This window comes from Camelus bactrianus, chromosome 1, assembly GCF_048773025.1.
Source record: "Camelus bactrianus isolate YW-2024 breed Bactrian camel chromosome 1, ASM4877302v1, whole genome shotgun sequence".
NCBI lineage: Eukaryota > Metazoa > Chordata > Mammalia > Artiodactyla > Camelidae > Camelus > Camelus bactrianus.
The window spans coordinates 11,914,105-11,941,623 of NC_133539.1; the positions used below are offsets into that span (position 1 = coordinate 11,914,105).

The 27,519-nt window shown below is 44.2% G+C and overlaps 1 protein-coding gene across 5 annotated transcripts in view; it reads left to right on the forward strand.

The window, feature by feature from the left end:
* TIAM1 (TIAM Rac1 associated GEF 1) overlaps window positions 1-27,519 on the forward strand; it is a 244,681-nt gene that overhangs the window by 174,122 nt on the left and 43,040 nt on the right. For all 5 annotated transcript variants that reach the window (XM_074360728.1, XM_074360724.1, XM_045517841.2 and 2 more), the window contains 4 exons: window positions 1,391-1,472; window positions 8,415-8,501; window positions 13,391-13,615; window positions 27,411-27,514. In XM_074360728.1, coding sequence (XP_074216829.1) covers window positions 1,391-1,472; window positions 8,415-8,501; window positions 13,391-13,615; window positions 27,411-27,514 — 498 coding nt within the window. The remainder of the gene's footprint in view (window positions 1-1,390; window positions 1,473-8,414; window positions 8,502-13,390; window positions 13,616-27,410; window positions 27,515-27,519) is intronic.

Here is a 27,519-nt window from a genome sequence, read left to right on the forward strand (position 1 = left end):
GGGGTGTTGTAGATGATCTGGGCTGTGGGGTCGGCGCTCCTAGCCCACCCCCCTCACCCCCCTTGGCTTTCTTTTGCAGCAGGAAACATTACCTGTTTTCCAGGCTTCTGAATTCTAAGCATTATGCTTGCCTCTCCCACCTGTCAACTGCGCTAAGACAGTGAAGAGAAAGAAACCTACATTTGTTTCTTACTTGTCAGAATGCAGTTATTTCAGGACAAATGACTGTGTGGTCAGAGATGGGAGCAAGTTGAAATAATTGCTGAATCCTCTCTTTAGTGCTGAAGGACAGCTTTCTGTTTTTGACTTTGCCTTGAAGTAGATTTTTCATTTTGAAATTAAATGACAATTTTTAAATTCCATATGAGCCTTTGACACATTTATTTGTTTTGGATTTTTTATCACAAATTTGGGAAACGGCTTACTTACCTAAGAAGAGCGGTTTGGTACCCTTTGCTGTGGTCCCTCTAAGTTCCACCAGGGGGCGGTCTGGGAGGCATTATTAGTGGAGAGAACTTCAGTGCTGAAGCCACTGAGATCTAGGTTCAAATCCAGCTCTGCCCATGCTTGCCTCTGACCTTATGAAAGTACTTTTTCTGTGGCCTTTTCTTTTTCGTTTGTAAGATGGGGATCATGTTTGTCTCATAGAGGGCGTAGGAGGGGCAAAGATACATGGTAAAACCTTCATAAGTTATGGTCCATGACGATACCAGGTCCAGACGTACAAACATGAAGTATCAATTAAGTGATTAATTGAAATAAAGTTTCTCTGTGAACCACCAGTTTCCCTCACCTCTTTTTCTGTGTTTCCTTGGGTTTCCCAGAGTTGATTGATTTATGTACTTAAGTCTTCTAGCTAATTTGATATAATTTGGGGGCTCAAAGGGAATACCCTCATTTATATAATTTGTTGCCTGTCTCAATGCTGTAACTTTTCTCTATGTATTTGTACTACTGTGGACTTTTTGAGCAAAAATGGTATCTGGACAGAAGAGAACGGAAGCACAGAGATTACTCCTATTTCTCTGGGTCCCATATCAAGACCCTTACAACCTCTTCCTGAGGTTAATAATCTTTTCCCCCCTGTACTGGAGATTTTTGATTACTTTAGCATTAATTTTCAGGTCTGTGACATGTATAGGGTGGGAAAAGACATACAGAGTGATGTTGAGGAATTGTTTAGAAGCCAGAACTGTAGCTAAATTTGGGAATATGAGTTCTAAGTTTCCACTCTGAGTCTTAATGGGGTCAGCACAAGACAAATCCTGGGATGTGATGAGCATTTGATTTCAAGTACCAATTGTGAAAAAATAGATTTACAAATTGATGACCATGCCTCATAAGTTATTTATGATGAAGTCCTAATTAGACTTCTCTTTGTCATTTTCAGCTGTACAAAGAAATTGAAATCTGTCCAAAAGTCACTCAGCACATCCAGATTGAGAAGTCAGATACAGCCAGTGATAATTATGGTATGTTTACTTTTCTTTGATCTTGGGTGTTCTTCAAGTTAAAACAATTCCTGTGTAAACATGTACTTACTTACAATTCAATAAAATGCCTTGGAGGCCTATTTAAAACAGATAGCCCATCTGGCTTCTGTGCTCTGCACAACAGCCAAACTTGGGGAAAAAAGAGATATTTACCAGGGCATGACCAAGATTGTAGCTTTAAATATCATAACTTTGATCATTAGGGGAGGGTGTCTACTGTCTTCAAAAAGAAATAGATACATTGGGAGTAGACTTTTATATGATGATGTGCCCTGGTGATGAGGAAATGATCCTTTCACACCTCTGTGTCCCAAATATATGTAATATTCTCCCTTCCCCCACAAATGATGTTAAAAGGACTTCTTTTGGTGTGTGTTGGGGTCTCCAGGCCCATCCCTAGGCTCCCCGATTCACTAAGAGGGTCCACCAGACTCAGTTCCCTGTTGTATTCATGACCATGATTTGTTACAGCAAAATTATACAAAACAGCATCAGTAAAAGGGAGAGGCACGTGGCGTGAAGTCCAAGGAAACCAGGTGCAAGCTTCCAGAAGTCCTGCCCCGGTCCCACAGGATGTCCACAAGTCCCCCAGCCACGAGCTGGGATGATGTGTGTGAAATTTTGTCTAGTAGGAAGTTTGTCAGTGATTCGGTGCCCGGGGCTTTTATTGGGAGACTGGTCACGTTGGTACCCTCCGCCCAGTGTGTACCGAACCTCCCAGACTCCCAGGAGGAAAGCAGGTGTTCAGCATCAACCACACTGTGTACAAATTTTAGACACAATGTGCCACATTTGTGTAGTGGGAACCCTCCCAAAATCCAAGTTCCCAGATGCCAGCCAGGAGCCAGACTTGTAAGCAGGCCTTTCAAAGAATAGCAGTCAGGCCTGCTATGTTAACAGTTTTCACACAGTTGTCTGCATTCCCTTGTAGTTAAATATATAATCCCTTCCATATATTTAAGGCTGGTCTTCTTAGCACTACACTGTATGACTTGGATAGTAATAGAGTTGACGGTTGAGTAAAAGACATAGGGAAATCTGTCCTGGATTGGGGCTCCATCAGTCAGAGGTGGCGAGGTTAGCTGAGTCAGTGACAGTCACCAAAGCTCAGGGGCTCACAACAGCGAAATCCTTTCTCGTATTCGCCATGCCTCCTCCCTGGGCTGGCTGGGACTCTTTCTGTATGTTGCCCTCACTCTAGGACAGAGGCCTGGGGCAGCTGCCACCTGGGACATTGTCTGTCTCTTGGCAAAGGGGGAAGAGAAGAGGTGGTGAATCGGGTGCTGGCTCACTCCCAATTCACTTGTACAAGCAAGTCGCCTGGATGGGGGCCAGAGAAGTGTAGTCCTACTATGTGCCAGAAAGAGGAGAGTTAGAAAACCTGGTGAAAAGATAGAAAGGCCACTCCCTTGCCAGTGCTCTCTGAATGAACTTACGAGGCTTCTGTGCATTTGATAATCTTTAAGCCCCTTTCTGGGCTGCAGCATCTTCGATTCCTTCCGCAGCCTCTCCCGCAGGCCACCAGTCTGTGTCTCGGAGCACTTCCTGGAGTGCTTTGGCCCCATGATGGGAACCTAATTTTGAACCCTGGCCACTTGCATTACACCTTCACGCTGTTTACTTCTTGACCTTACGGTGAAAGACATCAGATAGCCAGCGGATGTTCTGGATGGCAAGGGATAGACGTGTGTGAGAGGCATATTGTGCAGCAGAGGCCTGGCCTCAGTAACTAAGCAGTAACTGGCAGCAGCGCTGTAAACAAGCATCTGCGTCCCCCGCCAAGTGAAAGGCACCACGACAGTCACTCTTTTCTCTTTGGTTTACTCAATTTCTCTTGAGTAACGGTAAAAATGTAGCAAGAAGCAAGAGAGGGCTGAATTTTGAAAGCTCTTGGAGTCAGATTCCAAGATTGGTTGGTTTTTGGACTCAGAAGCTCGGCATAAAACCGCTATACTTTCTTATACTTTTTTATTAAAGTGACCGAGTGCTCACGGGGCCTGTTTACATTTCCGCACTGAAGGTGTGGACGCGTCGGCCTCGAAGGTCTCGTCAGCAGTGCTTCTCACGCTACCTGACGCGCAGAAGCAGGGCGCTGGGGGGTTTGTTTTCATTTCAGATCTGTCCTGGACCACCACTGCTTTTGTAAACTACGGAAGCCCTTGCTTGTGTCAGCATAGGACGACTAGGTTCTCAGTGCAGAGTCTTGATTTCTGTCCATCCATGGCTGTCAGTAGCAAACTGTCTGTAGCTCCTGGACCTCGCTTTGGAAAGCCTGCCATCCAAGGCTAATAACCTCCGCTAAACCATCCCTTCTCAGCGCCCAGTTGGCAGAAGATGTTCTCACAGCACATTGAGAAGTTCGAGTCTCCCAGTCCTAGAAGACAGGGTTGCATCTGACCTGAAAAGCCACCAAGCCTTCTAAAATCAGCCCATCTTGCTCTCTTGTTAGTCCCGAAGTGTGGCTTCCTGCTGTGCACAGGGTTCAATGTAAAAGTTCCTAGCACATGTCAACACACACACACACACACACACACACACACACACAATCTAATGAGAAACCAAATGCTGCCTTCTGTGGTAGGACACTTTAGGGAGGAAATATGACTTAATAATCCTGCTGACTAAACCAATGGAAAGATTTAACACTGGCTTGATTTCTCTGTCTTGCCCCTCCCTCCACCTCAGCCCTCAGGACTCTGACCTTGTTGTTGAAATTAGTTCAAATAGTTTTGTAATAGGCTAAGCATGACCCTGATCCCCTAGGCTGTCTCGAGGTGGAAGAACGCATCATTTCAGCAACTGAGCACTCCTTCCTCTCTGGGGGCTTCTTATCCTGGTATCTTTCTGGTCTTGGGTCCCCTTGATGTCAGAGATGTCTGTCCTTTTCTCTCTCTCGGTTTCACAGTATCCTGGACTTGGGTTTTGAGTCCTTCTGTTTTGTTTATCCTGCTGTCATGGTTTGTCTTTGGCCATGAATCTCAGTATGAGGGATCTTCTGGTTATTTAGCATATGAGTTTGTCTTCTTGGTTTCTTAGTTTTAATCACTTCCTTCATTTTCTTTCTTTATTTTAAAATATATTTTTATTGAAGTATAATCAGTTTACAATGTTGTGTCAATTTCTGGCGTACAGCACAGCACTTCAGTCATATAGGAACATACATATATTCATTTTCATATTCTTTTTCACTAAAAGTTACTGCAAGATATTGAATATGGTTCCCTGTGCTATACAGTATAAATTTTTTCTTTATCTATTTTATATATATTAGTTAGCATCTACAAATCTCTAACTCCAATTTATCCCTTCCCGCCCGCTTCCCCCACTGGTAACACTTCCTTCATTTTCAAGATCATATGCCACTCACGGTGGCTCCTGGTCTTTGCAACTATAAGCCTTCTGATGGGGTGGATATATTGAGTTTATATTGAATATCTCTCTCTGCCCTCTATTGGCAGTCAATTTGGACTGTATTACATTTGTTTGCTGGAAATTAGATTGTTGCTGTCCTATTTAAAGGAAAAAAAAATTCTGACTTGAATGGTTATCAAAAAGTCTACAAAGAAATGCTGGAGACAGTGTGGAGAAAAGGGAACCCTCCTGCACCATTGGTGGCAATGTAAATTGGTATAGCCACTATGGAAGACAGTATAGAGGTTCCTTAAAAGACTAAAAATAGAGCTACGACAGGATCCAGCAACCCCACTCCTGGGTGTATACTGGAAAAAAAGAAAACTCCAATTCAGAAAGATACATGTACCCCAGTGTTTGTAACAGCACTGTTTACAATAGCCAAGACATGGATACCATGGAATATTATTATTATTTGCTCGTGGAAAAGGATGAAATATTGTCATTTGCAGCAACGTGGATGGACCTAGAGAATATTATGCTTAGTGAAATAAGTCAGACAGAGAAAGACAAATACTATATGATATTGCTTATTTGTAGAATCTAAAAAGTAATACAAATGAATTTATATACAAAACAGAAACAGACTAAGACATAGAAAACAAAGGGTTACCAAACGGAAAGGGGAGATGGATAAATTAGGGACATGAGATTAACAGATACAAACTACTACATATAAAATAGATAAGCAACAAGAATTTACTGTATAAGACAGAGAATTATTTCCAGTATCTTGAAACACATACAATGGAATGTAAGCTGTAAAAAAAAAAACAACCGTGACTCACTAAGCTATACATCTGAAACTAATGCAACATTGTCGTTCAACTGTACTTCAGCTAAAAAAATCCTGACTTTGCTGATTCACTGAGATCATTGTGCTCTTCGTTAACCTTAAAATAATCCAGCTGTAGGATGTTTTCTTTATGTTTCCCACACTACCTGATGTGCAGAGGATGTCCTAGACTGTCACATCTAGGAGGTGTTATAATCCCCACCTTCCCCCAAGGGTGCAAATTACTGGCGTCTTGAAATGGAGGCTGCTCCTTGGGACTCTTGACGCCCTTGGTAGTGTATGCTGCACCGCCGAGTGGGGAGGGCTGTCTTTCTGAACAGACAGGAGCTCCTGTTTGCCTGATCCCTAAATTTGTCCTCCAGTGTGAAATCCAGAGCAAAGCCAAGTGCTGTTTACATTTGCAAATTGTTGGCTTCCATGTATGTGATCTTCCCAAAGGACCTTATTGCCGTCATCCTTTTTCAGTCCTCTTTCCTACCATGGAGATTTCCCCACCAATTTGTAGAGCTTAATCTGTTTCTCAGATCCATTCTTGGTACCCAGTTGCCCAGTGCAGATTTCCTGGGCACTGGCAGCCTTCAGACAGGATGGCTCCCCACCATCTACCCCACTCCCATTATTACCTTTTTTTAAAAAAACTTTTTGTTTATTTGTTTTTAGGGGGAGAAGAGACAATCCAGTTTATTTATTATTTGTTTGTTTGTTTGTTTTTTAATGGAGGTGCCAGGACCTCGTGCATGCTAAGCACACATCCTACCACTGAGTTATATCCTCTCCCTCATTATTACCTTTTGATCGTTAAACAGGAGCACCAAGTAAAGAAGGAACGCAGCAATTGAATACCTGCCTAGCCATCACCACTGCCCTTGGTTTAAGGTGACTTGCGGTAGGCTCGTAGCACATCACCTCTCCTGGCATCTTCCATTCAGGCGAGCTCTTCCGCTGGCCCCCAGCAGTGTGTTCATTTTATTTTTGAATTAAAAAAAAAAAAAAACAGACTTTAAAAACTTTGGTCTCAGAACTTCATAAAATGGGAACGTTTTAGAAAGGAAACGCTGGTTGTTGTTGATAGTATAAATGGTTGTATTAAAAAGAACATCACACTGTTTAATCTTTGCACAGGTGAAGGTGAAAGAGTGAGTCGACTACAGCCTTATGGGGGTAAAACACTGACTTAGGAACAGTACAGCTGGCTGTCCTCATGAAATGTGTTTCCTCTCCACTCCCGCCAAATAGCACTTCTCCTTGAACGACATGTACGGGACAAAGTAGGCATGGAAATGGTACATACATAATCCGTTTTAAAATGGGAAGTGCCTGTATTTTAATGAATTCTCTCCATCCTTTCCTTCGATGTAGTCCTTGATTCTGTATCAATTCTAACAGATAAAAGAAAAAAGAATCTCGCCTGAAATGCAGGTAAATACACCTGTGTTAAGGCTCGTGTCCCTTAAATGGCTCGTGTCTAAAGTGATTTTTATTTGAGCAGGGCTCCTTGAAGAGTTATCTGAAAGCTACAAGCTGCTTATAGAATGGAATTTAAAATACGAGAATAAAATAAAGCCTTTGGAAAGTCCTCCGGGGGTGGCCTTGTGTTGTTCCCTGTCTGGGGGAGTTAACGATACCCTGGTGGGCGATGGCAGTTGGCAGTTTTGCTTACGTGTGGGTATCTATTTCCTGGTCCTGTGAATGACTCAGGAAAACACATGTTCATTATGACACAGCCTAAGAAGTCTTAATGAATCCCTGGGCCCCAGTCCTGTCATTAATTATTGGGGTTTTTTGTTAGTTGCCTAACCACTGTTTCTTCCTCTGTCTTTTTTCCTTTGCCTAAGCCTTATCTCTCTCCCAGAGCTGAAATTGTATTAAATCTTTTATAATTGCATTCATTCCCTTTGTCCTTTTAGGAGTATCCGCCAAGATATTTTATCCTGAGGGAAAGTAGGTATTGATTGTGGGCATTCCACTAACTGATCAGGAAAGAGTTTTCTATGAGACTGTCTAGAAGCAGAGGTGACCAGGGCTTGTAGCCATAGGATTGGGAGCATTTAGGACCTTGGGACCTTTTTTTTTCTAAAGGATGTAGCACCAAGATTAACTGACTAACGGCTTTGAGTTCTGGAAGCCTGGACAAGTATAAGATAATCTTATGATCAGACACTCGGGGAATGTGCAGTCCAGTCAGTTTCAAACATGAAAAACCATTTGTGAAGTGAGTTGCTCCTTATGCCTGTTTGCAGAGTTTTACTAAACTAAAGCAGGGTCCACACAGCAGCAATGTACAAGGATGAACACACACCATACACAGTTGTTCTGCTGTGACATATCCTAGGGCACGGATTTGCTCAACAAAGTCAGCGGGACCCACTTGAGATAAGCTCATTGTTTCTGTTTTGTGCTGAGGAGGAAACTTAAAAAAAGCAAAACTATGGCATTTACTAGCAAACAAGGTAAAACAAAGTAACTTCCTTCCGTTTGAGTTGAGAGGTAGGTTGTAGTGAAGATAGATGCACCTGGAAATGTTCATTTTTACAGGTGGTGACTTCCTTTAGCATGATCTAAAAAAAATGTTATTCTGCTTTGTAAAACAATATGAACAAGGAAAATCCATAACCCAAAACAACAAACATGCCTGGTTCACAGCAGGTACTTCCGATCATTCGCTCAGCACTCAGGAGGTGTGAGCCTCACCGCGCTGTCTCTGTGTTTCCTAGGGTTTTCACTTTCTTCTGTGGAAGAAGATGGTGTCCGAAGGCTCTACGTGAACAGTGTGAAGGAAACTGGCTTAGCTTCCAAGAAAGGTCGGTCACTAAGTGTCTTGTCTGTCTATCTTAAATTCCCTTTCATCTTTCTCTAGTTGGTGGGTGAGAAGGATATGCCCAAAGGGTTCATCTGTAAAGACCATTTAAATGTTGTCTTATTGAAAACCCTTCCACGGAATGTGCATATTATTTCCATAAATTCAGTTGTGCAGGGAACGTTGCCTTCTTGAATTTTAAATCTGATTCTGAGCCCATTTCCATGGGGCTGGTGGGAAATTTCCTTCTAATGGTAGATGGTTGTCTTTGTCCTTCCCTGCCTTCTGAGGTGGAATGGGGGTCCTGGGGGTCCGCCTGGAGCAGAACATTCCAGAAGACCCCTCTGTGCTTTGGTCAAAGGTGACAGTGGCCTTTGCCTTCACCTGCGAAGCCCCTCATGTTCTGTTGCTGCCATGGATGGAGGGATCCAGGGCTTCAGGATTCAGACTTCTGCCCCGCCCCTGAGGGCTCTTCTCCGCCACCCCTGCCCGCGGCCCTGCCGTCTAGGCTGTTTGTGCAACCTCAGCTCTCCATCACTTTTCGACTCCAAGAATCCTTTCAACCTAGATTTTTTGCCTCCTATGTTAGTTTCCTAGGGCTGCATTCAGAAATCACCACAAACTGGGTGTTTAAAAACCACAGGAATGTACACAGATCAGGAGGCTAGAAGCTTGAAATCAAGGTATTGGCTGGCTTGTTTCCTTCTGGAGCCTCTGCCGGGAGGATCTGTCTCCTGGTTCCTTCCCGAGTCTGCTGGCTGCTGGTAGCCCTTGGCACCCTTGGCTTGTAGCCTCATCACTCTAATTTCTGCCTCTGTCCTCATGTGGCGTCATTTCCTGTGCATCTCTCTGTGTCTTCACATGGCCTTACTCCAAGAACACCAGCCACTGGATTTAGGACCCACTCTAATCCAGTATGACTTCATCCTGACTTAATTACCTCTGCAAAGACCCTATTTCCAAATAAGGTCACGTTCTGATGTTCTGGGTGGATGTGAATTTTGGGGGGACACTAGTCAAGTCGTCATACTCACTGTAAACAAATTGGGCAGGAAAGTAAGGTTTAAAATCCACCTTCATTTCATTTCATTCTTGCTGTAGAACGTTTAGCTTCCTCCAGGCAAAATAGCGCTCACTGAAGGCAGAAGTCTAAGCTGTCTCGGCCAGTCGTGCTTGGATGCAGTCTGCCTGTGTCTGTTCCACTGAGGACGGCTGAATGGAGCCGCGGGAAAAGGATGGAGTGTCTGCCCACCTTTCCTCCCTCCTTCCGGTTCTGGCGCAGCTTAGTCCTGGGTGTTCATGGCTTGCAAGCTCCCTGTGCAGCTTACCCTTTGCCCTGTGCTGTAAGCACTGGGGCGTTGCTGCCCACAAGCTTGGCTCTGCAAAGACATGGCGAAGGTGTGACAGACGGGAACTGAAGTCCCAGTAATTTATCCATCGCTAGCTGTCATGGAGGAGGACTTCCCTTCATTTTTCCTTCCATATTTTCGAGGCCAAAGGCGACCTGGAGGCCAGAGTTCGACGCACTCACTAAGTGTATCTCAGCTAAGAGCAGAGGTGACGGGGTTTATTCCCCTTTAAGGCCCAAACTGATTTTTATCTCTTTCAGTGAGTGTGCCGGGTGGCGTGGTGCGGAGGTGGGGGAATACGCGGCCCTGCTTTTAGTCACATCCTGTTTTAGTCCTTTGAATCCAAGAACCCTGGTGTTAGATAAAAACAGTTGTCTGCTCCAACCCCCTTGCCCCACAGCGCGCTGTTCCCTCCAGGTGCGGCCGTCATGCCCGTTCGTCCTCCTAGGGGGCAAACACTGTCAGGCTGTCAGGGGAGATATTGGGGTATTTGATGTTAAATGTAGCCTCTACACGAAGCCCTCCTGATGCTGGAGAGCTCACTGGGGACCGGACTGCCTCTTTGCAGACATCTCAGATTAGAAGACATCCTCCTCGTTCAGCTTTTGGTCACTGTTTTGCTTTCTTCTTTAATTAATTAATTGATTAACTTTGGGGGGGCTGGGGGAGGTGGTTAGGTTTATTTATCTTTAGGGAGGTACTGGGGATTGAATCCAGGACCTTGTGCATGCTAAGCATGCGCTCTACGCCTTGAGCTATACCCTCCCCCGGCTTCCTTCTTTATAGCTATCCGTTGATATGCATCATGCTACAACTGCCAAGTCTTTTCCACATTTGACGCTCCCAGATCCTTCAACAAGTCATTAGAATGTAGAATCCAACTCCGGTGACTGCCCTCTGGACACAGTCCAGATGCCAGTGTTCCTTAAAATGACCAGAATGTGGTGCCACCAAGGGGAGTCTGGTGAGATGCAGCCTAATTAGAATGGAACATCCTGTTGGCATTAACTGACCCTGCACCTTACTGCTTTCTGTGAGCCACCTTCGGCTTTTGGCCTGTGGCAGTTTCACTCCCATGTTCCTGCTGTCCCTGCCCCTGCTCGCAGTTGCATCTCATGTTGGCTGTCCTTGTGGAAGGGACCCTTTGAACCAAAGTGTGTTACTTTGCACTTACCTCTCTGTCCGTCCTGGGCATGTTTGTTTTGGCCCAGTACTCTGCTCTTGGAGTTACATCAGGCGTCTTCTTTGCTGTCATCTAGGTGTCTTCCTGTGGCTGCACAGGGCAGAGCCCAGTGGAGAAAACCACGTGCCACATTTCTCTAGATAGCTTGGATACTTCACGATTTTTACCGTGGGCAGGTGGGGATTATTTTTGAGTAGGCTGAAATTTTTTTTAAAAGTTATCTTCTTCTACCAAGTATTAATAGTGAGAGTTAACATCTGTTGAATGTCTTCAACATGCCAAGTGCTGTGCGAAGACTTTTACATGGATCATTTCATTTAATCTCATTTAGCTCAGTCCCCTGTTACATATGAGGAAACTGAGGCTGGGAGAGATTGAATAATAAACAGTGGGGGGGTTGTGACAGAAGGACCCAGTGAGGCACTGCATCACCGCCCCCCCCCCCCCCCCCGCAGTGCTGAGACTCCTCCTCTCACTCGCTGATACTGAGAAGCACTCACTCGGGTGGCCCCTGTGTTGGTTTCCTAGAGGTTGCCATAACAAAGAACCACAAACCAGGTGGCTTAAAAAGCAGAATTGTATTCCCACTGTTCTGCAGGGCAGAGTCTGAAGCCAACGCGTCTGTAGAGCTGTGGTCCCTGTAAAGGCTCTGGGGAAGGAGCCTGCCTGGCCTCTTCCAGCATCTGGTGGCTCCAAGCATTCATCAGCTTGAGGCCACATCCCTCCAAGCTCAGTCTTCGTCTTCACATGCTGTCTCCTTTCTGTGTCCCTCGTCTGTGTGTCTCCTACAGGGACACTTGTCAGTGGGTTTAGGACCCATTGGACGATCCAGCATGATCTTATCTCAAGATCCTTTGCTAAATTATAACTGCAAAGGTCCTGATTCTAAATCGGGCCATGTTCCCAGGTTCTGGGACATGGACATACCCTATTAGGGACCACCATTCAACCGACTACACCCTCTTGTTTAACCAGTCATAATAAACCTGGAAATTCTTAAAAAAAAAAAAAAACCTACAAAACTTGCAGATGTTTTTAGTTTTTCAGTCTTTTCTTCTTTTTTTCCATTCTATTACCTCCTCTAACATCTAACTGAGTCTTCTCCAAGAGAAAACTTAAAAAACAGCAGTTACTTTTCCCAGTGGAAATTTTGTATCTGCAATTCAAATGTGATGACACCAAACTCTCTCACCTAAAAAATGGAACAGTTGGCTTCCCAGAAGTCAGCCTCCGACGCGGAGAAAAGCCTTCTCGTTCCATTGCCTTCCCACCCATGATGTTCCTGGGAGTATTTTATGATAGAAAGTTGATGTCAAGGATTTTGAAAGCTAAGTAAGAAAAGCTGGCCCGCGGGTGTTACTTGGTGAAGCTGGGACGTGAAAAGTTCTCTGTGGGATCATTTTTCTGCAGAATCAGAGGCAAGATGTGCAGATGCCTGAGGGGCTGCGTGGCCTCACATTTTGAGGTTCATCCTTTGTGCCCTTCGGTCACTCCCTTCTACAAGTCTGTTTTTCCACATTAGTCTAGAAAATAAGAATCAGACTCCTCTTCTCTTCTTCCCTAACCTCTCCCGTTCTCAAGCTGCTGGAATGTTCTTCTCATGTCAGGTGGAACTGCCCCGGGTTGGTCACGGCTTCCTGTTCTCTGAGGTCGGATCAGGCTGCTTCACGGCTGCTGCTCTGGGTCCCAAAATTTGGCAAGTCCTCAGTGCACTTTGCAAAAGTAGCAGAACCTTTGGAGACCTTCAAAAGATCATTTACCCTGAGGTCCTAATCTAGATTCAAAAAGGCGGGGGTGGCAAAAATGATTGCATTTGGTTCTATAAACTGTCGTCTCTAAATGTGTTTGCAATGGGATAACTGTCAGGGGTTGTAGCCGGAGGAAACTTGCATTTTGGTTTTGTAGAAATGATTGTTGGACACTGCTGTGTCACACGTGTACCCTGTCACATGAGCATGTACAAAACAGAGATTGCTGTAATCAGGGAGCATTTCCATCTTTTCCCCTCGAAATTATAGGACGATAGCTTTAGCATTTAGAATTAGCATTTGCGAGGAGAAATCGGCAGATGCCAAGAGCACATAGATTCCAGAAGGAGTAAATTTGTTTCATTGGTGTATTCAGGACCAGAGAGGTGTGCCGTGACATCCGAGTCCAAGTCTAGAATCTTCTGACACCGAAGCCCACCGTGATCACCCGCTGATCCCTTTGAGCACTGCAGCCTGGCTGCAGCAGCACCTGTAACAAGAGCGCTCCATGTGCCCTTTAGAAGCAGGCCTCCAAAAAGCTGTGATCTGATTCGATGCTGCCACTGCTTTTATGTGTGTGCAAAATTAAACATTTTCCATCTCGCCTTGGCAGGCCTGAAAGCGGGAGACGAGATTCTCGAGATCAATCATCGCGCTGCCGGCACCCTGAACTCAGCCGTGCTCAAAGAGTTCCTCACGCAGCCGTCCCTGGGCCTTCTGGTGAGGACCCACCCCGAGCTGGAGGCGGGAGCCGAGCTGCTGGAGAGCCCACCCCACCGGCTGGACGGGCCCGCCGACCTCAGCGAGAGCCCCCTCGCCTTTCTCACCAGCAACACAGGTACGGCTGGACACGGGGCTGCCCCCGGGCTGGGCCCAGGTCTGCAGGCACCCGGGCAGCCGCCCAGGCCACTTGCCTGTTTCCGTGGGCTTCCTGCGTCTGGCTATGGGAGTAAGCTGAGCCGGTTACTGAGCTTCTTGTGGAATGGCAAAGGGGTTGGGAAATTTTGTGCTGGTGGAAATTGCTGTTTTGCTGTAGATCCACCTGTCATGTGGACGTCTTTGTCATGCTGCTGCTGTTTCTCATCTGGGAGAAAGATAGATGGATAGAGGCCACTGTCCCTTGGCTATGGACAGAGATTTCGAGACACAGGTGTGCCAGGAATCACTTAAGATGCTGGGGTTCTTGGTCTTACCCTTGCCTTCCACATCACCAAAACCAGCCGACCCTACTTTTCCTTGCGTAAGAGGAGGATGGGAGGTGAGATGCCCAGAGCAGAAATGTGCCCCAGAGCTGGTGTTTGGTTTACTTTTCTCTTGGGCTCCTCTGCCCTAGTGTCTGAACGTGAGCCCGTTGGCGGAAACCCCTGCCCTGCCCCATCTGCTGCTTTTCCTGTTTACACCTTTCCTCCTGCTCCCTCTAAAAGCAGCTCCTTCTAAGCAGCAGCTTGAATGCTACCTGCCCTGGGAGGCCTTCCCGGGACCCCACTGAGCTCCATCCTCCATCCTCGTCATGCGGGCCCTGCTCCGGTTGACTGTTCGTCCTTGCTTGTGTCTCTCCTGAATTTGTTTCCTGGGACTGCGCTCAGGTCTTACACAGGCACCCAGTCTTGTTCAGCAGGAGGATTAGGAACTGAGCCCACTCGTGAATAGCGTATTGCCGTCTCTTATCTCACTATGCCCTGCTTCTAGAGTTGGCGTTGATTTAGCTCGTTGGGGTTTGAGATTTATCTTCTTTTTAAAACTTGGGTTGAAAAAAAAGTCTTCAGTTTCAACATCTGAGCGTAGGTACCTGGAGTATTCTTGTTTTTCAGCGTCCCTTCTGAAGCTTGGCTCGGTAAGAATGGATCACAAGCAGATGCCTTGTGACAGTTTATCTTTTTTTTGTGGCCCCCTGGAAGAATTCAACAAGTTGAGGCTTCAGAGAATCGATCACACTTCGTTACTATTGATTTTTGACTCATTTTGTTGTTGCAATACCCACATGCCCGTCACATATTTGGAAGACGACTCCAGTGAACTGTGTTCCCTTAAAAACAGGGAATGGGTACTGTGAAGGCTCTTCTTTTATGTCACCACAAGGTGGCAGGCTCGATCCCATAAAACTCAGTTCACATTTATTTCTGTAAAATGACTTTGATTGAAGCAAAGTCTTAGATTAGGTTATTTAAAGGATTTTATAAGGTCTAGTTGTTTATGCTTCAAATGACAGTGTGTGCTTACCCCCAAAACAAAACAAAACAGTGTGCGCTCAACCTTTTTTGGATCCCCCCCCCCCCGCCCCCCAGCCCTTCCTGTGGGTTATGGATAAGAAGCAGGGGTTGGCAAACTAAGACCCACCAGCCAAATCCAGCCCATGGCCTGTTTTTGTAAATAAAGCTTTATTGGAGCACAGTCACACCCTTTCATTTATGTTTTGTCTCTGGCTACTGCCCCATTGCAATGGCAGAGCTGAGGAGTTATGACTGGGACGCATGGTCTGCAAAGATGAAAATGTTTACTCTCTAGCCCTTTACAGACCCCTGATAGAAAGTGTGATTGAAATTGCTCACGATTTGTTCCTTTAAAGACAATCACTGTATTGGTGTATTTCTTCTTTTTTTAAAAAAAGATTTTTGTGTGTGTATGTGTACAGCTGGCACATTTTTAAGGCTTTTTATTAATTTTTTTAATTTAAAAATGTGTTTGTACATAGGTGTCTGTGTTAGAAATATGGGAGTACAGCCCTGTTCTGTCAGCAGCCGACCTTACATCCTACTGTGTGTGTCTCCTGCAGATTACACACCTTTGAAATCTGCGTGGCACATCCACTGAACCTACTGTTGCTTAAAGCACATTTAAACTTTTATTTTGGAATCATCCTTAGAAGACTGATTTATTTATTTACATCACAACTTGAAGCTGACATTCCTTAAGTATTTACTCTGTGCTAGGCTTTGAGCTGGATGCTGCGGGTTATCATGGTGACTGTGACATGATTCCATCCTCCAACTTACATTTTAGTGGTGGAGTCTTCTGTTTTTTAATTGCTTCACTGTTTAATATTGTGCAGTGATCAAAAACCCTTCAGAACAAATCTTGCTCAGTCAAGTTCGTTAATCAAACTGGTTTAAGAATACAGCCTGGAAGTCAAGCCACAGCGTAGGTTTTCTGTAAGGTTGCTAAGTTGGTTTCAACGTGAATAAGTTCCAGCAGAATTCGCAAATGCTCTAGGCGGCAGCAGCAGCCCGGTCAGATTGGCTGGAGGGAGAGCAGGCACTCGGGCTCCCCTCCTGGGCCGCGGCCTCTCTGCCTTCTGGTTGCTACCACTTCCTGGTCCCCGTTGAACAGTGAAAGATGAAAGGGGATGCAAGTAAACAGGATAAAATAACCTGGAAGATGATTCCATAATGAGACAGAGATAAAGCAGGTTGCACCGACAGCTGCAGTGAAAATAGAAAACAACTGAGAAAATGTGTACAACGGGCAGGCTGGACGAGAGCCTTAGCCTAAATATAGAGGTAACTACAAAGGAGAAGCATCTCAAGTGACAGATTTGAGGGTTGATGCAGGGGATCATCTTAGGGTGGTCATAGTGGGTATTAGGCAACCTTGACGGAGGATCGTGTGGTGACCACGTGCACCCGGCTGGTGCCTGTCTGCAGGAGGCTGGCCCTGAGGCTTGCCCCATCTTACAAGTCCAAGCGTGCGAGCTTGCGCCGATCCTGCCCTGAGAACCCTGATTGAAATATGTGATTAGCTATTGGAGCTGAATTATTTCCCAACACTTTTTCATGAAAAGGTTTGTTTCTACTCTGTAGAAGCACCACTGCCCAGTGGCTGAGAGTGGGCTCTGGAACCAGGTTCCTTGGCAGTGAGTTTGTTTTTGGTTGTTTCTTTTTTGGTTTTTTTTTTTTTTAGTTTTTTATTGATGTATAGTTGATTTACAATGTTAGTTTCAGGTGTACAGCGAAGTGATTCGGTTATACATATATACGTATACATGTATGTTTTTTCTTTTCAGATTCTTTTTCATTACAGGTTATTACAAGAAATTGAATCTAGTTCCCTGTGCTGTACAGTAGGTCCTTGTTGTTTATCTATTTTATGTATAGTAATGTGTGTCTGTTAATCCCCAACCCCTAATTTATCCCTCCCTGCCCTTTCCCCTTCCTAGGAAGCATAGCTTGTTTTCTCTGTGAGTCTGTTTTTGGTTTGTAAATAGAATTTGTATTTTTTTTTTTTTTTTTAGATTCCACATGTAAGTGATAACATAAATTTGTCTTTCTCTGTCTGACTTAATTCACTTAGGATGATAATCCATCCATGTTGCTGCGAAGGCAGTATTTTATTCTTTTTTATGGCTGAGAGTCCTGTTTTTCAGTTTATTAGCTTCATGACTTTGAACAGATTATGCTTAATCTCTCTGTGTCCCATTTCTCGAGCATAAAATGGGGATAATACCTGGCTACTCTCAAGCTAGGTGGTTGTGAGGAATAATTGAGTTATAAAAGTAAAGTATTTAGAATAGGTCCTAGGAGGCGCTCGGTAAATGTCAGGCATCTAATGCACAGCCTGCCTTGGGGACGGGAAGGTCCTCTGGTTTGTAACTCAGTTTGGATCTCCTCACTGCCCTCTACGCCACCTCAATCTGCGCCAGGCAGATTGTCTGATAACTAAGTCTATGAAGTATACTTAAAACAGTTTCCTTTCCCAGGTGGGAAGAAGTGAGTTCTGCAGTCTAGAAGGCTGAGACCCTGGGGGCCTTTTCAGAGATCCCAGTTCTCTTGGTCTGGGGTCAGGCCTGGGTGTGCACATGTTGGGTGGCTGCTTAAAAATCCTTAGGTGATTCTAATGTGCAGCTAAGGTTGGAGGCTTGGTCATTGACCCTCTTTTTTCGTCCTGGTGGAATGGTGAGATGGTTGGAGTGTTATGGTCACACACAAACCATCTACAGCGAGATTTGTGGATAACACTTTGTGCTTTGCTTCACTGAGGTTTTTGTGATGAAAAGCTGTTAGGTGATCTGGAGTTCCTTCTCCATCCTCTTCCTCTGTATGAGAAGGAAGCATGGTGACTGGGTTGCTGTGTTGGCTTAGAAAGAGGAGGAGACCCCACCCTAAGTGTTCTCTCCAAGACTCAGTTTCCCATTCTTGGCCACCCTCCATCCATGAGTCCTTGTTAAAATCTGGGGCTACTTTCGTCCTTTTTTTCCCCAATAGTTGTTTTGTTACATACTGGGAAGAAAATGAGGGAAGGATGTGCATACACAAAGATCATTCCTTCAGTGGCTGTTACTGTAGAAAGAACCTTGAAGTCAAGGGGAAGCTGGAGTAGGAAGTTGCAAAACTCTGCTTCTGTGAAGTCTCCAAAAAGCCTGTCTAATGTTCCTGTGTGATTTATTTTGAATGCCGATCTCATCTGGTGCTACTAACTTTTGGTCCAGATAATTCTTTGCTGTGGGGGCTGTCCTGTGCATCAATGTCAGAGCAGTATTCCTGCAGACCCCTCTAAGCTGGTCGTCGGAACCCCTCCCCCAAGCTGTGTCCATCAAAAATAACCTTCAGACATCGCCCAGTGTCCCCTGAGGGGCAGAATCTTCCCTGGTTTAAGCCACTGGCCTGGTTTATTAGAGTGAATGCCCCCACCACCCAGTTAGGGAAATATTACGGTGAACAAACATCAATATAGGAAAGCAATTCTAGATCTAAAATAATTTAAAAAATAAAAGTTTTATAAAATAAAACCCCCAATTTTATGCCAGTGAGAAGAATCATAATTCCAGTGGCATCCCTGGGGTCTTTCCAAGGCTTCAGAACACCTGCTTGTCTCCCTCATTTTAAGTCGTCATTAAGGTTCATGTGCATTTGACTTCTGTGGTGGAGACGGCTCTGTTTCACCTTCCCTAAAATTCAACTTGACCAGTTGGGGTGAAGCAGGTGCCTTTGGTTAGCTCAGCAGTTAGTTCACGGTATTACAAGGAAAGCTCAGTGAACTGAGGTTGCCTCTGATTTGCAAAGTGGTCCTTCCAGAAGTCAAGCTGGGAGAGCAAAGTGGCCGTGGCTCACACCAGCCCGTATGCGTTAAAGACAATTAGACCAGCCTTGGGTTTGGAGAGCCAGCCCACATCTGTCTGATGCCGAGTGGAGGATTGCGGTGTGTAGTGAGTACAGCTCGCCCTCCGGCATGAAGTCAGTTCAGCAGTGTGGGTTGTGTGTAACAGGACAGGCTTCTGTGACCACCAGGAGAGTCTAGGCATCTTGGTCAGAGTGAGGAGTCCTTAAGCCCTTAAGCTCTCAACAGCCTTTGATTTTTGCAGTACCGGCTTCCCTGCGGCGCCCTGGGAAATGCAGGGCTCTGTTTCGGGCTGATGTTCCCTGCAGATGGTCTGGAGCTCCGTTCTGCAAACAGCAGACAACTAGGCAGCAGGGAGGAGCAGCAAAGAAGGAGGAACCGCACAGATTTATCTTCCTGCAAACAAATATGGTCCCTTTCTCCAGATTGTCTGGGGTCTCCCAGATACCCGCGGCATGCGGTCTTCTGTTTGTCGATAAAACTTGGAGCCGTGTGTGTTTTGTAAACTGTCTGTGCAAGATGCTTATTGTCACACAGCACATGGCCTGCTTCCGCCCGCCCTGCTGGGAAGATCCCAGCGCCTTGTTCTGATTTCCAGCTGGATTTGATTAATGACATCCATCAACTCCTGTGCGTGAGAAAAAAACACTGTTTCAGAGGTTGAGCCTCCATTTGTGTATTTTAAAGAACGTGCGTGGATTAGGTACTATCTGACTTTCACAGCAGGCCGACGGGATCAGGAAAAACTACCTACAGTTTTTATGGATTAAAAATTTTTTCTCTGTAGGGAAACAGACGCTGGGGTTTTGTGAAATTTGGTTGGAAAGAAGTTATTATTTGTCTACCAAGTTAAAGTTGTAGTGTTTTTCCTTTTTTAAAAATAGTGTTTTTTTAGCTCTCCACAAACAATTTTTTTTCCTTTATAATTGTTTTGATTTTGGTTTTTTAGCTTGGGGGAGGGTCGAGTTTTTATGTGATCTTAAATATTATGAGTGTTTCTGTGGAATTCTTATACTCACATGACAGTAAACTGGCTGAAAAGCAAAATAAACTAGTCTGATAATTGGATTCCAGCTAAATGTCTTGATTGGCCATATCTAATCTGTTTTTGCTCCCTTCCCCTTAAACGTTTGTTTTTTTTCACTCAGGGATTTAAACTCAGGTGTTAATAAGGACTTTTAAAAAAATTAATTATAACTGGTTCCTTTTTGGAAATGTTTGAGTTGGAAATTCTGCTAGTTTAACATACATTGTTAATATATCTGATAAGACAAATAATTGTTTTTTCTTCCTCCATTAAATTTAAGTCCCAAATGGGCTTGGATGGAGCCTGAGTGAATGCACCTTATCCAAGTAAATCACAGATAAATCAAAACATAAGCTTGTATTCATGTGTTTGTACATTGTTGTCTATCCAGCTAATGGCAAGTGGGACGTACTTCTGCAAAGGGTTCCTCAGTCCCCAAAGCAGTATCATGATGTGAGGAGCATTTTAAGAAGCAGAGGAAAGATCACACCTCCTCACAGCAATGACTGTTATTTATGGCAGCTTTGAGATCGCCTGTCGCTCCTGTCCTGCTGGGCCTCAGCCCCGCTTCCTCGTTTTCTGAGGCTGCCCAGCCCCCTGCTTTTTTTTAAAATTAAGGTGTAATTGAATATGATGTTATATTAGTTTCAGGTGTACAACATGATTTGCTATTTGTGTATATTGTGAAATGAACACAATAAATCTGATTAACGTCTGTCACCACATATAGTTAAAATTTGTGTGTGTGATGAAAACTTTCAAGATTTATTTTCTTAGCAACTTGCCATTTTTTAAAAATTTAAAATTTTTAAATTTTTTAATTGAAGTGTAATCAGTTTACAATGTTGCATCAACTTCTTAGCCATTTTCAAATACACGATATAGTGTAAATATAGTCACCATGCCATATGCTGCATCTCCGTGACTTATTCCTTTTATAACTTGAAATTTGTACCTTTCGACCCCCTTCAGCCATTTCACCCACCTGCCTCCCACCCTCCACCCATCTGTTCTTATGAGTTCAGTTTTTGGTTTGTTTTCTCAGATTCCGTGTTAAGTGAGATCATGGGGCGCTTGCCTTTTCCTGTCTTTTCCTTGCCTTTTCACTTGGCATAATGCCCTCAAGGTCCATCCATTTTGTTGCAAATGGTAAGATCTCCTTTGTTTTTATGGCTGAATAACAGACTCCGTTCATCCTTTGTCTCCTTCGTTCTGGCCCCGCTCCCTCTCCGAGCTGCCGGGTGGTTACTGGGCACCTCCTCTTTGCCAGGTGGTGTGCTAAGTGCTAGGCTTAGAGTGGAGAGGTGGGACCGGCAGCTCCCCTGCTCAGATACTTCTCCAACCACCTCCCAGCCTTGTCTTTGGCTTTCTTGGGCCATCTGTGTGTGTACTGGTGAGTAAATGGGGACAGCTACCTCCACCACAAAGATTATTCCTTCAGTATCTGTTGTTGGAGGAAAGTCTCTTGAAGTGAAGGAAGCTTGAAGTTAAGGAAAATAAAATTGTGTTTGTATGGGGTTGCCAAGAAAGTTGACGGTGTTGTTATATATGCTTCTTAAGCTGGGAAGTATGCTGAGCAGGCCTTGGAGTACAGGAGCAAGAACAAGACTTCTCCTGATTGGGTTCCCTGTTCCTGTCATGCTGGTGTCTCTCTTCAGCTCTCTTGAAGGGCATCATTCTCAATTCCTGCCTCTCTGGCTTTCTCTGATCACTGTATTCCCCCTAACCATGTATTGGTTATCTACTGCTGCGTAACAAACCACTCGAAACACCATTTAATTTGCTCACTGTCTATGCTCAGCAGTTTGGGTTGGGCTCAACTGAGTGGCTGTTCTGCTGTCCTTGTCTCAATCACTCATGTCACCTGGGTGTGACTGGGGCTGGTTTAAATGGCCTCACTCACATATTTCATGACTGGTTGGCTGGACCCCTTTCTCCTTGAGGTCTCTTATCCTCAAGAAGGGTTTCATTGCAAGGTGGGTTCCTGGAAGGGCCAGACCAGAAACTGCAAGGCCACTTGAATGAAGCGTTAGGTCAGAATTCACATATCTCCACTTGTGGCCAAAGCAAGTTACAAAGTCAGCCCAAATTCATGGGGTAGGGAAATAGACACACAGATCTGTGCTTAAAGGGGTGGGAGGAAACATCACTGTCATCTTTGCCAACCGCTTTCACAGCTGCATTGCTCTTTCCCTTTCTCTCCTATTTTATTAATTTTTACCATCAATTAAGGGCAGAAGCATGGCTAACAGGGTAAGAAAGAATATATACTTTAGAATCAGATATACCCACAGTTATTGGTTCATAGGTTTTCTTTTATATTCTAGATATTAATATTTTTGCCAGTTATGTGTGTTGCATATAACTTTTCTCAGTCTAGAATGTGTCTTGTTGTATTTAGGGTGCCCCTGGATCAAGAAAGTTTTCAATTTTAGTAAAATCTGATTTTCTATCTCACATGGTTTGTGCTTTTTCTATCTTGTTTAAGAAATTCTTCTCTCTCCCCTGAGTAACATGCATTTTCTTCGATACTTCTTGCTGAAAGATTTATAGTTTGGACCTTTCACTCTCTGGTTTATACCTCCCTGGTATTGATTTTTGTGAATGGTGTGAGTTAGGGTCCAACATTTTATTTTCCCATGTGGGTAATCTGCTGCCCCAGCCACGTTGTCAGATGTTCCATTCTTTTCCCCCAGATCGGCAATGACACATCTGCTGTACATGATACTTCCATACACGGGTGGGGCTGCTTCTGGGACTCCGTTCTGTCAGCCTGTCTTCCTGCTAATTCTGCCCTGCTTTATATTACTGCAACTTTGAATACATTTTGATATCTGTTAGAGAAAGTATCCCAATCTTGTTTGCCTTCTCTAAAACTGTCTTTGGTGTTATTGGCCTTTTGCTCTTTCATAACAATTTTAGTTCCAAAAATAATGCTGCTGGTGTGGTCTGTCTGAATTCAGATTCTTTGGTATTTGCTGAGATTTATATTATGGCTTCATACGTGGCCTGTTTGCATCAGTTGCTGATCCTGGGGCGGGGTATATTCACAAATCTTGTGAATAGGGTTTGACATAGATTCATGGATCAGGCTGAATAATTCGTGATGTTTACATCTTCTACACATTCTGACTAGATCTGTTTTGTCTGGCATTTGTAGAGCTTTCTTGACGTTTGCCTAAAATATTTTCCATCTCTTTACTTATAATCTTCTGTGTCTTTGTATTTAGGTCTGTTTCTTGCAAATAGCATATATGTGGGGCTTTGGATGACATTGCTTTGTTTTTTTATCTAAACATGAAGTTTAAATATCGAGTTTAGTCTACATTCCATTTACTTAGAAGAGCCATGTATTTTGGCTCATTTCTGTCATCATATTTTGCTGTCTTGGTGTTGTTTGTCCTTCCTGCCCTTTCCTGCCCTCTTGGGTTGAATTTCTAAATTCCACTTTCCCCTTTAAACTCACACAGTCAAATTCTGTTCTTTCAGTGGCTGCCTTTAAAATTTTAACATGATTCCTAACAAAACAAAGACCAAATTCTTTTTATTTTCCTCTTGAAACTTCAAAGGACCATGAAGTGATTTAAATACATTCGCCCCTACCATTGTTTTAGTTTCATCTTGTGTTTTTGTAACCTCCAAATGCCTTTTGGGGGAGTAAGTGGAGTGTTTTATACACTAAGACTTGCCTGTGTGTATATCAGCTCTTTATTTTATCATTTCACCTTATATACCAGTGTGTGTGTATATATGTGTGTGTGTGTATTTTTTTCCCACCTAAAGTCCATCCTTTAGAGATTATTTTTTAGTGAGGTTCTGTAGGTAGTAAACTTTCTCATTCTTTGTTAAATGATTTTTAATATATTCTTCTTGAATACTATGGCTTGAAGTACAATTCTATATTGATAATTGAATTGTCAGCATTTGAGGATTTCTGTGCTCTTGTGAAGTGATGTCTTCAGCTAAGTCTTCCAATCTTTCTTCCACCTTTATTCTTATCCATTGTGTGTTTAATTTCAGTGGTTATAGTTCTCATCCCTAAAAATTTTAATTTACCTTTTTTTTTTGAAAAAGGGTCTCTTTTCTTGTTCCTTTTGAAACTCATGCTTACTTGACTTTATCCTATAATTGTGATGTTGTTCCTTGAGAATCTGGTCCTGCTGCTTGCTGTGGCTGCTGCTTCTCCCTCACCAGGACTTGGTTCTCCTTGTGTTTTGTAATAATGAATTACAGGTTCTTGTTTGACAGGCTCACCTCTGACCATTAATATGATACCATCACTAAGGGTGAATCCCACCCAAGCAGACTTGTTTTGGCTTCTGCCAGATGCCCTTGGAATGCAATTTTAGAATGACTTTAAGGCAGTTTTTCATCCTGAGTACCATGGACTGAATGTTTGTGTTCTGCCAAAATTCCTATGTTGAAGCCCTTACCCGATGTGAGGGTCATTAGGAGTCGGGGCTTTGGAGAGCTGGTTAGGTTTAGATGATGTTATGAGCATGGCACTTCCATAGTGGGATTAATGTCCTTATAAGAAGAGGAGGAGAGACCAGGGCTCAACTCCTGTCACCTTGCACACACAAAGAGAGGTCACATGGGTACCCAGCCAGATGGCAGCCGTCTGCAAGCCAGGGAAAGTGCTCACCAAAAAGTGTCTGCTGGCACCTTGATCTTTGACTTCCAGCTTAAGAACTGAGAGAAGTAAGTGTCCCTTGTTTAAGCCACCGAGTCTGCAGTCTTTGTTACAGCAGCTCAAGCAGACTGAGACATTGGCGTCTCGATGCAGTATTTAGGGTAATTTGATTCTTAAACACCCATGAGGCCAGCCTGTGGTTATGATCTCCAAGAAGAAACCCTTCTTCCTTGCCCTCTCCTATCCCAGAGTACAGGCAGAATTAAATAAGCTTCCTTTTCTTTTCTTTTTTTCCTCTTTTGCCAGTGAGTACTTAAAAAAAATATATCTTTTACAAATCTTTTTAGGGTGAGGGTGCATCCCTTCAGGGGAACCACATGAATGTGAGACATTCTGTTCTGATTCTCCAGCTTGTACTGACCCAACACCTATTTTCTGTCTCACAGCTTCACACTTAAAGCCAAAGTGTCCAGGGCTGTGGTTCCCAAGCTCAGGTGGTTCTGCTGTTGGGATATGTGTGGTACGTTTTTGAATGTCCCAGTGACTGGGACATGCTGAAGGTACTTGGTGCCCAGGGTCCCAGGAAGGCCAGTGCCAGGTGTACCTGCCAAACGTACCATTTTCCTCTCAGACATCGTCCTCTCCAGACACCAAGAGGTTCCCGTTCCCTTTGGGAAACACCGCTCCAGGGTTTGGGGTTTGGAGACTCAGCACTGCCATGGCTTTGGGACTGGCCCGTCACTCCCACTTCCTTTGTCTTCTTCATTTTGGGTTCTGGGGATTTCTTGGAGCTCAGCTTTATGTTTAAAAAGGATTTTGTTCTCTTTTACTTAGCATTTTTAAGTGTTTTGTAGAATTAGGGTTTGTTTTGTTTTTTGCTTCCTTTTCAGGATACCTGGTTCATAGGATTGTTAACAATGAAAATGCTTTCATTTGTTTTTCTACTGTTTTGTGAGCATCTCTATTATGATATGCAGTGGAGATACACAGGGTCACAGCGTTTGGCAGTATGGTCTGGGGTCACCATTCTGCAGACTGTGGCATGAAGGTGTCCTTGTGTGTGGTACAGCCTGGCCGCCTGCTTAGTGCTCAGAGAGCCGTGGTTTCTGCCATCTTGGAGTTTAGTGCTTGTAGGAAGGGTCCCTCCTCCTCCACATTGGGAATCAGCACTTCCCCTACTACTGGCCCCAGCATCTGGGTCATTGCCCCCACTTCAACTGTTCAGTCCCTTTTTTTTTCCTCTAGAAGTGACAGTGTGACATTGTTTGTGTCCACCAAGTGAACCAGGCTTCTTTCTCTGACTGCTACCACCATGCTATCCAGTGAACAAGTAATTAAAAGAACTATAAGGAAATTGTAGCACCAGAGCAAGAGGGGGAAACAGACAAACCTACGAATCACATAAAGTGCATTTGCTTCATTGGTCCTTCATCCCAGGGGAGGAGAGGAGCCCTGGAGCAGGGTTTACTCAGAGGCTGGCTTCTTCCCTTCATTTCCCAACCAACCTAGAATTTGAACAGAAAGTGATGCCAACAGTTTATGACTGTAATGGTGTCACTGGAGTGAGGTGGCCTCTTTGCAGACTGACATGTTCATCCAGAGTCTGGAAGCGGCTCCCTCCACTCCTGTTTCTTCTCTTTTTTTCCTTCTCTCTCATCTAGTTACACTGACGGTGCCGTAGTCCCTAGTCCAGTGCCTGGCATAGTCTAAGATAATGGTAATCAGACCACTGTCTAACCAGATGAGCTAGATGTCTGTAAATGTCCTAAAGACTTGTTATTCAAAGTGTGGTCCGTGGACCTGCAGTACTTGATTGACATCATCTTGGAGCTTGTAAGAAATGCAGAATTGTTAAGTCTAATTCCATAGCTTTTGAATCTGAATCTGTATAACATGACCCCTCAGGCAGTTCAGATGCTCTTTAAATTTAAGAAGCCCTCCAGAGGAAAGTGATTTTAATATTCTTTTCCCTAGTGCGGGGAGTCACCCTAGCCAACCAGTGTAGTAGGGACTCTGTAAAATAGGAAAGAAAGTTGCCTGCACTTTTGCGTAGAATGTGGTGGGATAGTGGGTGTTGTGAGATGTTTAAAGTTTTCCAGGTAATCTATATGAAACAGTTATTTTTTAAAAATATTATCAAATTGGCTTATTCAGTTATTTTAGCAATTAAGTAATTGATGTAGCAATTAATTTGTTGACTATAAATCAAATCAACTAAGTTAATTTTGTTTAAATTTTATTGTATATATTATAAATCACTGGGACTGCTGTGGCAGGACACCACAGACTGGGTGGCTTAAACAACACACACTTATTTCTCAGTTTCGGAGGCCAGGAAGTCCAAGGTCATTCGCTCTGTGTCCTCACATGAGGGACTGTCGGGGGAGGGGAGCTCTGGTGTCTCTCCCTCCTCTTATAATGACACTAAGCCCACTCTTGAGACCTCATCTAAACCTAATTATCTCCCAAAGGCCTCATCTCGAAATACAGTCACTCTGGGGGCTGGGGCTTCAGCATATGAAATTGTCGGAGGATGGAGGGGAAGACAAACATTCAGTCCATAGCAATTATTATATATTATAAAATATATATTATGAATAATAAAATATACTCTATTTTAAAATAACAATAGTGGTAACAATAAAAACAACAAAAACTTAACTTTTTTTCCCTATTTTTTCCCCAAGTACTGGGAGTTGAACCCAGGACCTCATGCATGCCAAGCACATGCTTCACCACTGAGCTATGTCCCCCATCCCAAAACTAACATTTACTGAACTGAGATCATGGAGCATATACTTGGAGGGTCTAACAATATATGTGCGCATCATGAACTTGACCGCCATACTCCCTTGCACCAGTGTGGCTTTTAGCAGTTACAGTACGTTCTGACCCACGTTTCCTTCCCATTTCCTCTCGCAGGGCACAGCCTCTGCAGCGAGCAGGGCAGCAGTGCCGAGACCGCTCCGGAGGAGCCCGAGGGGCCAGACTTGGAATCCTCAGATGAGACTGATCACAGCAGCAAGGTGAG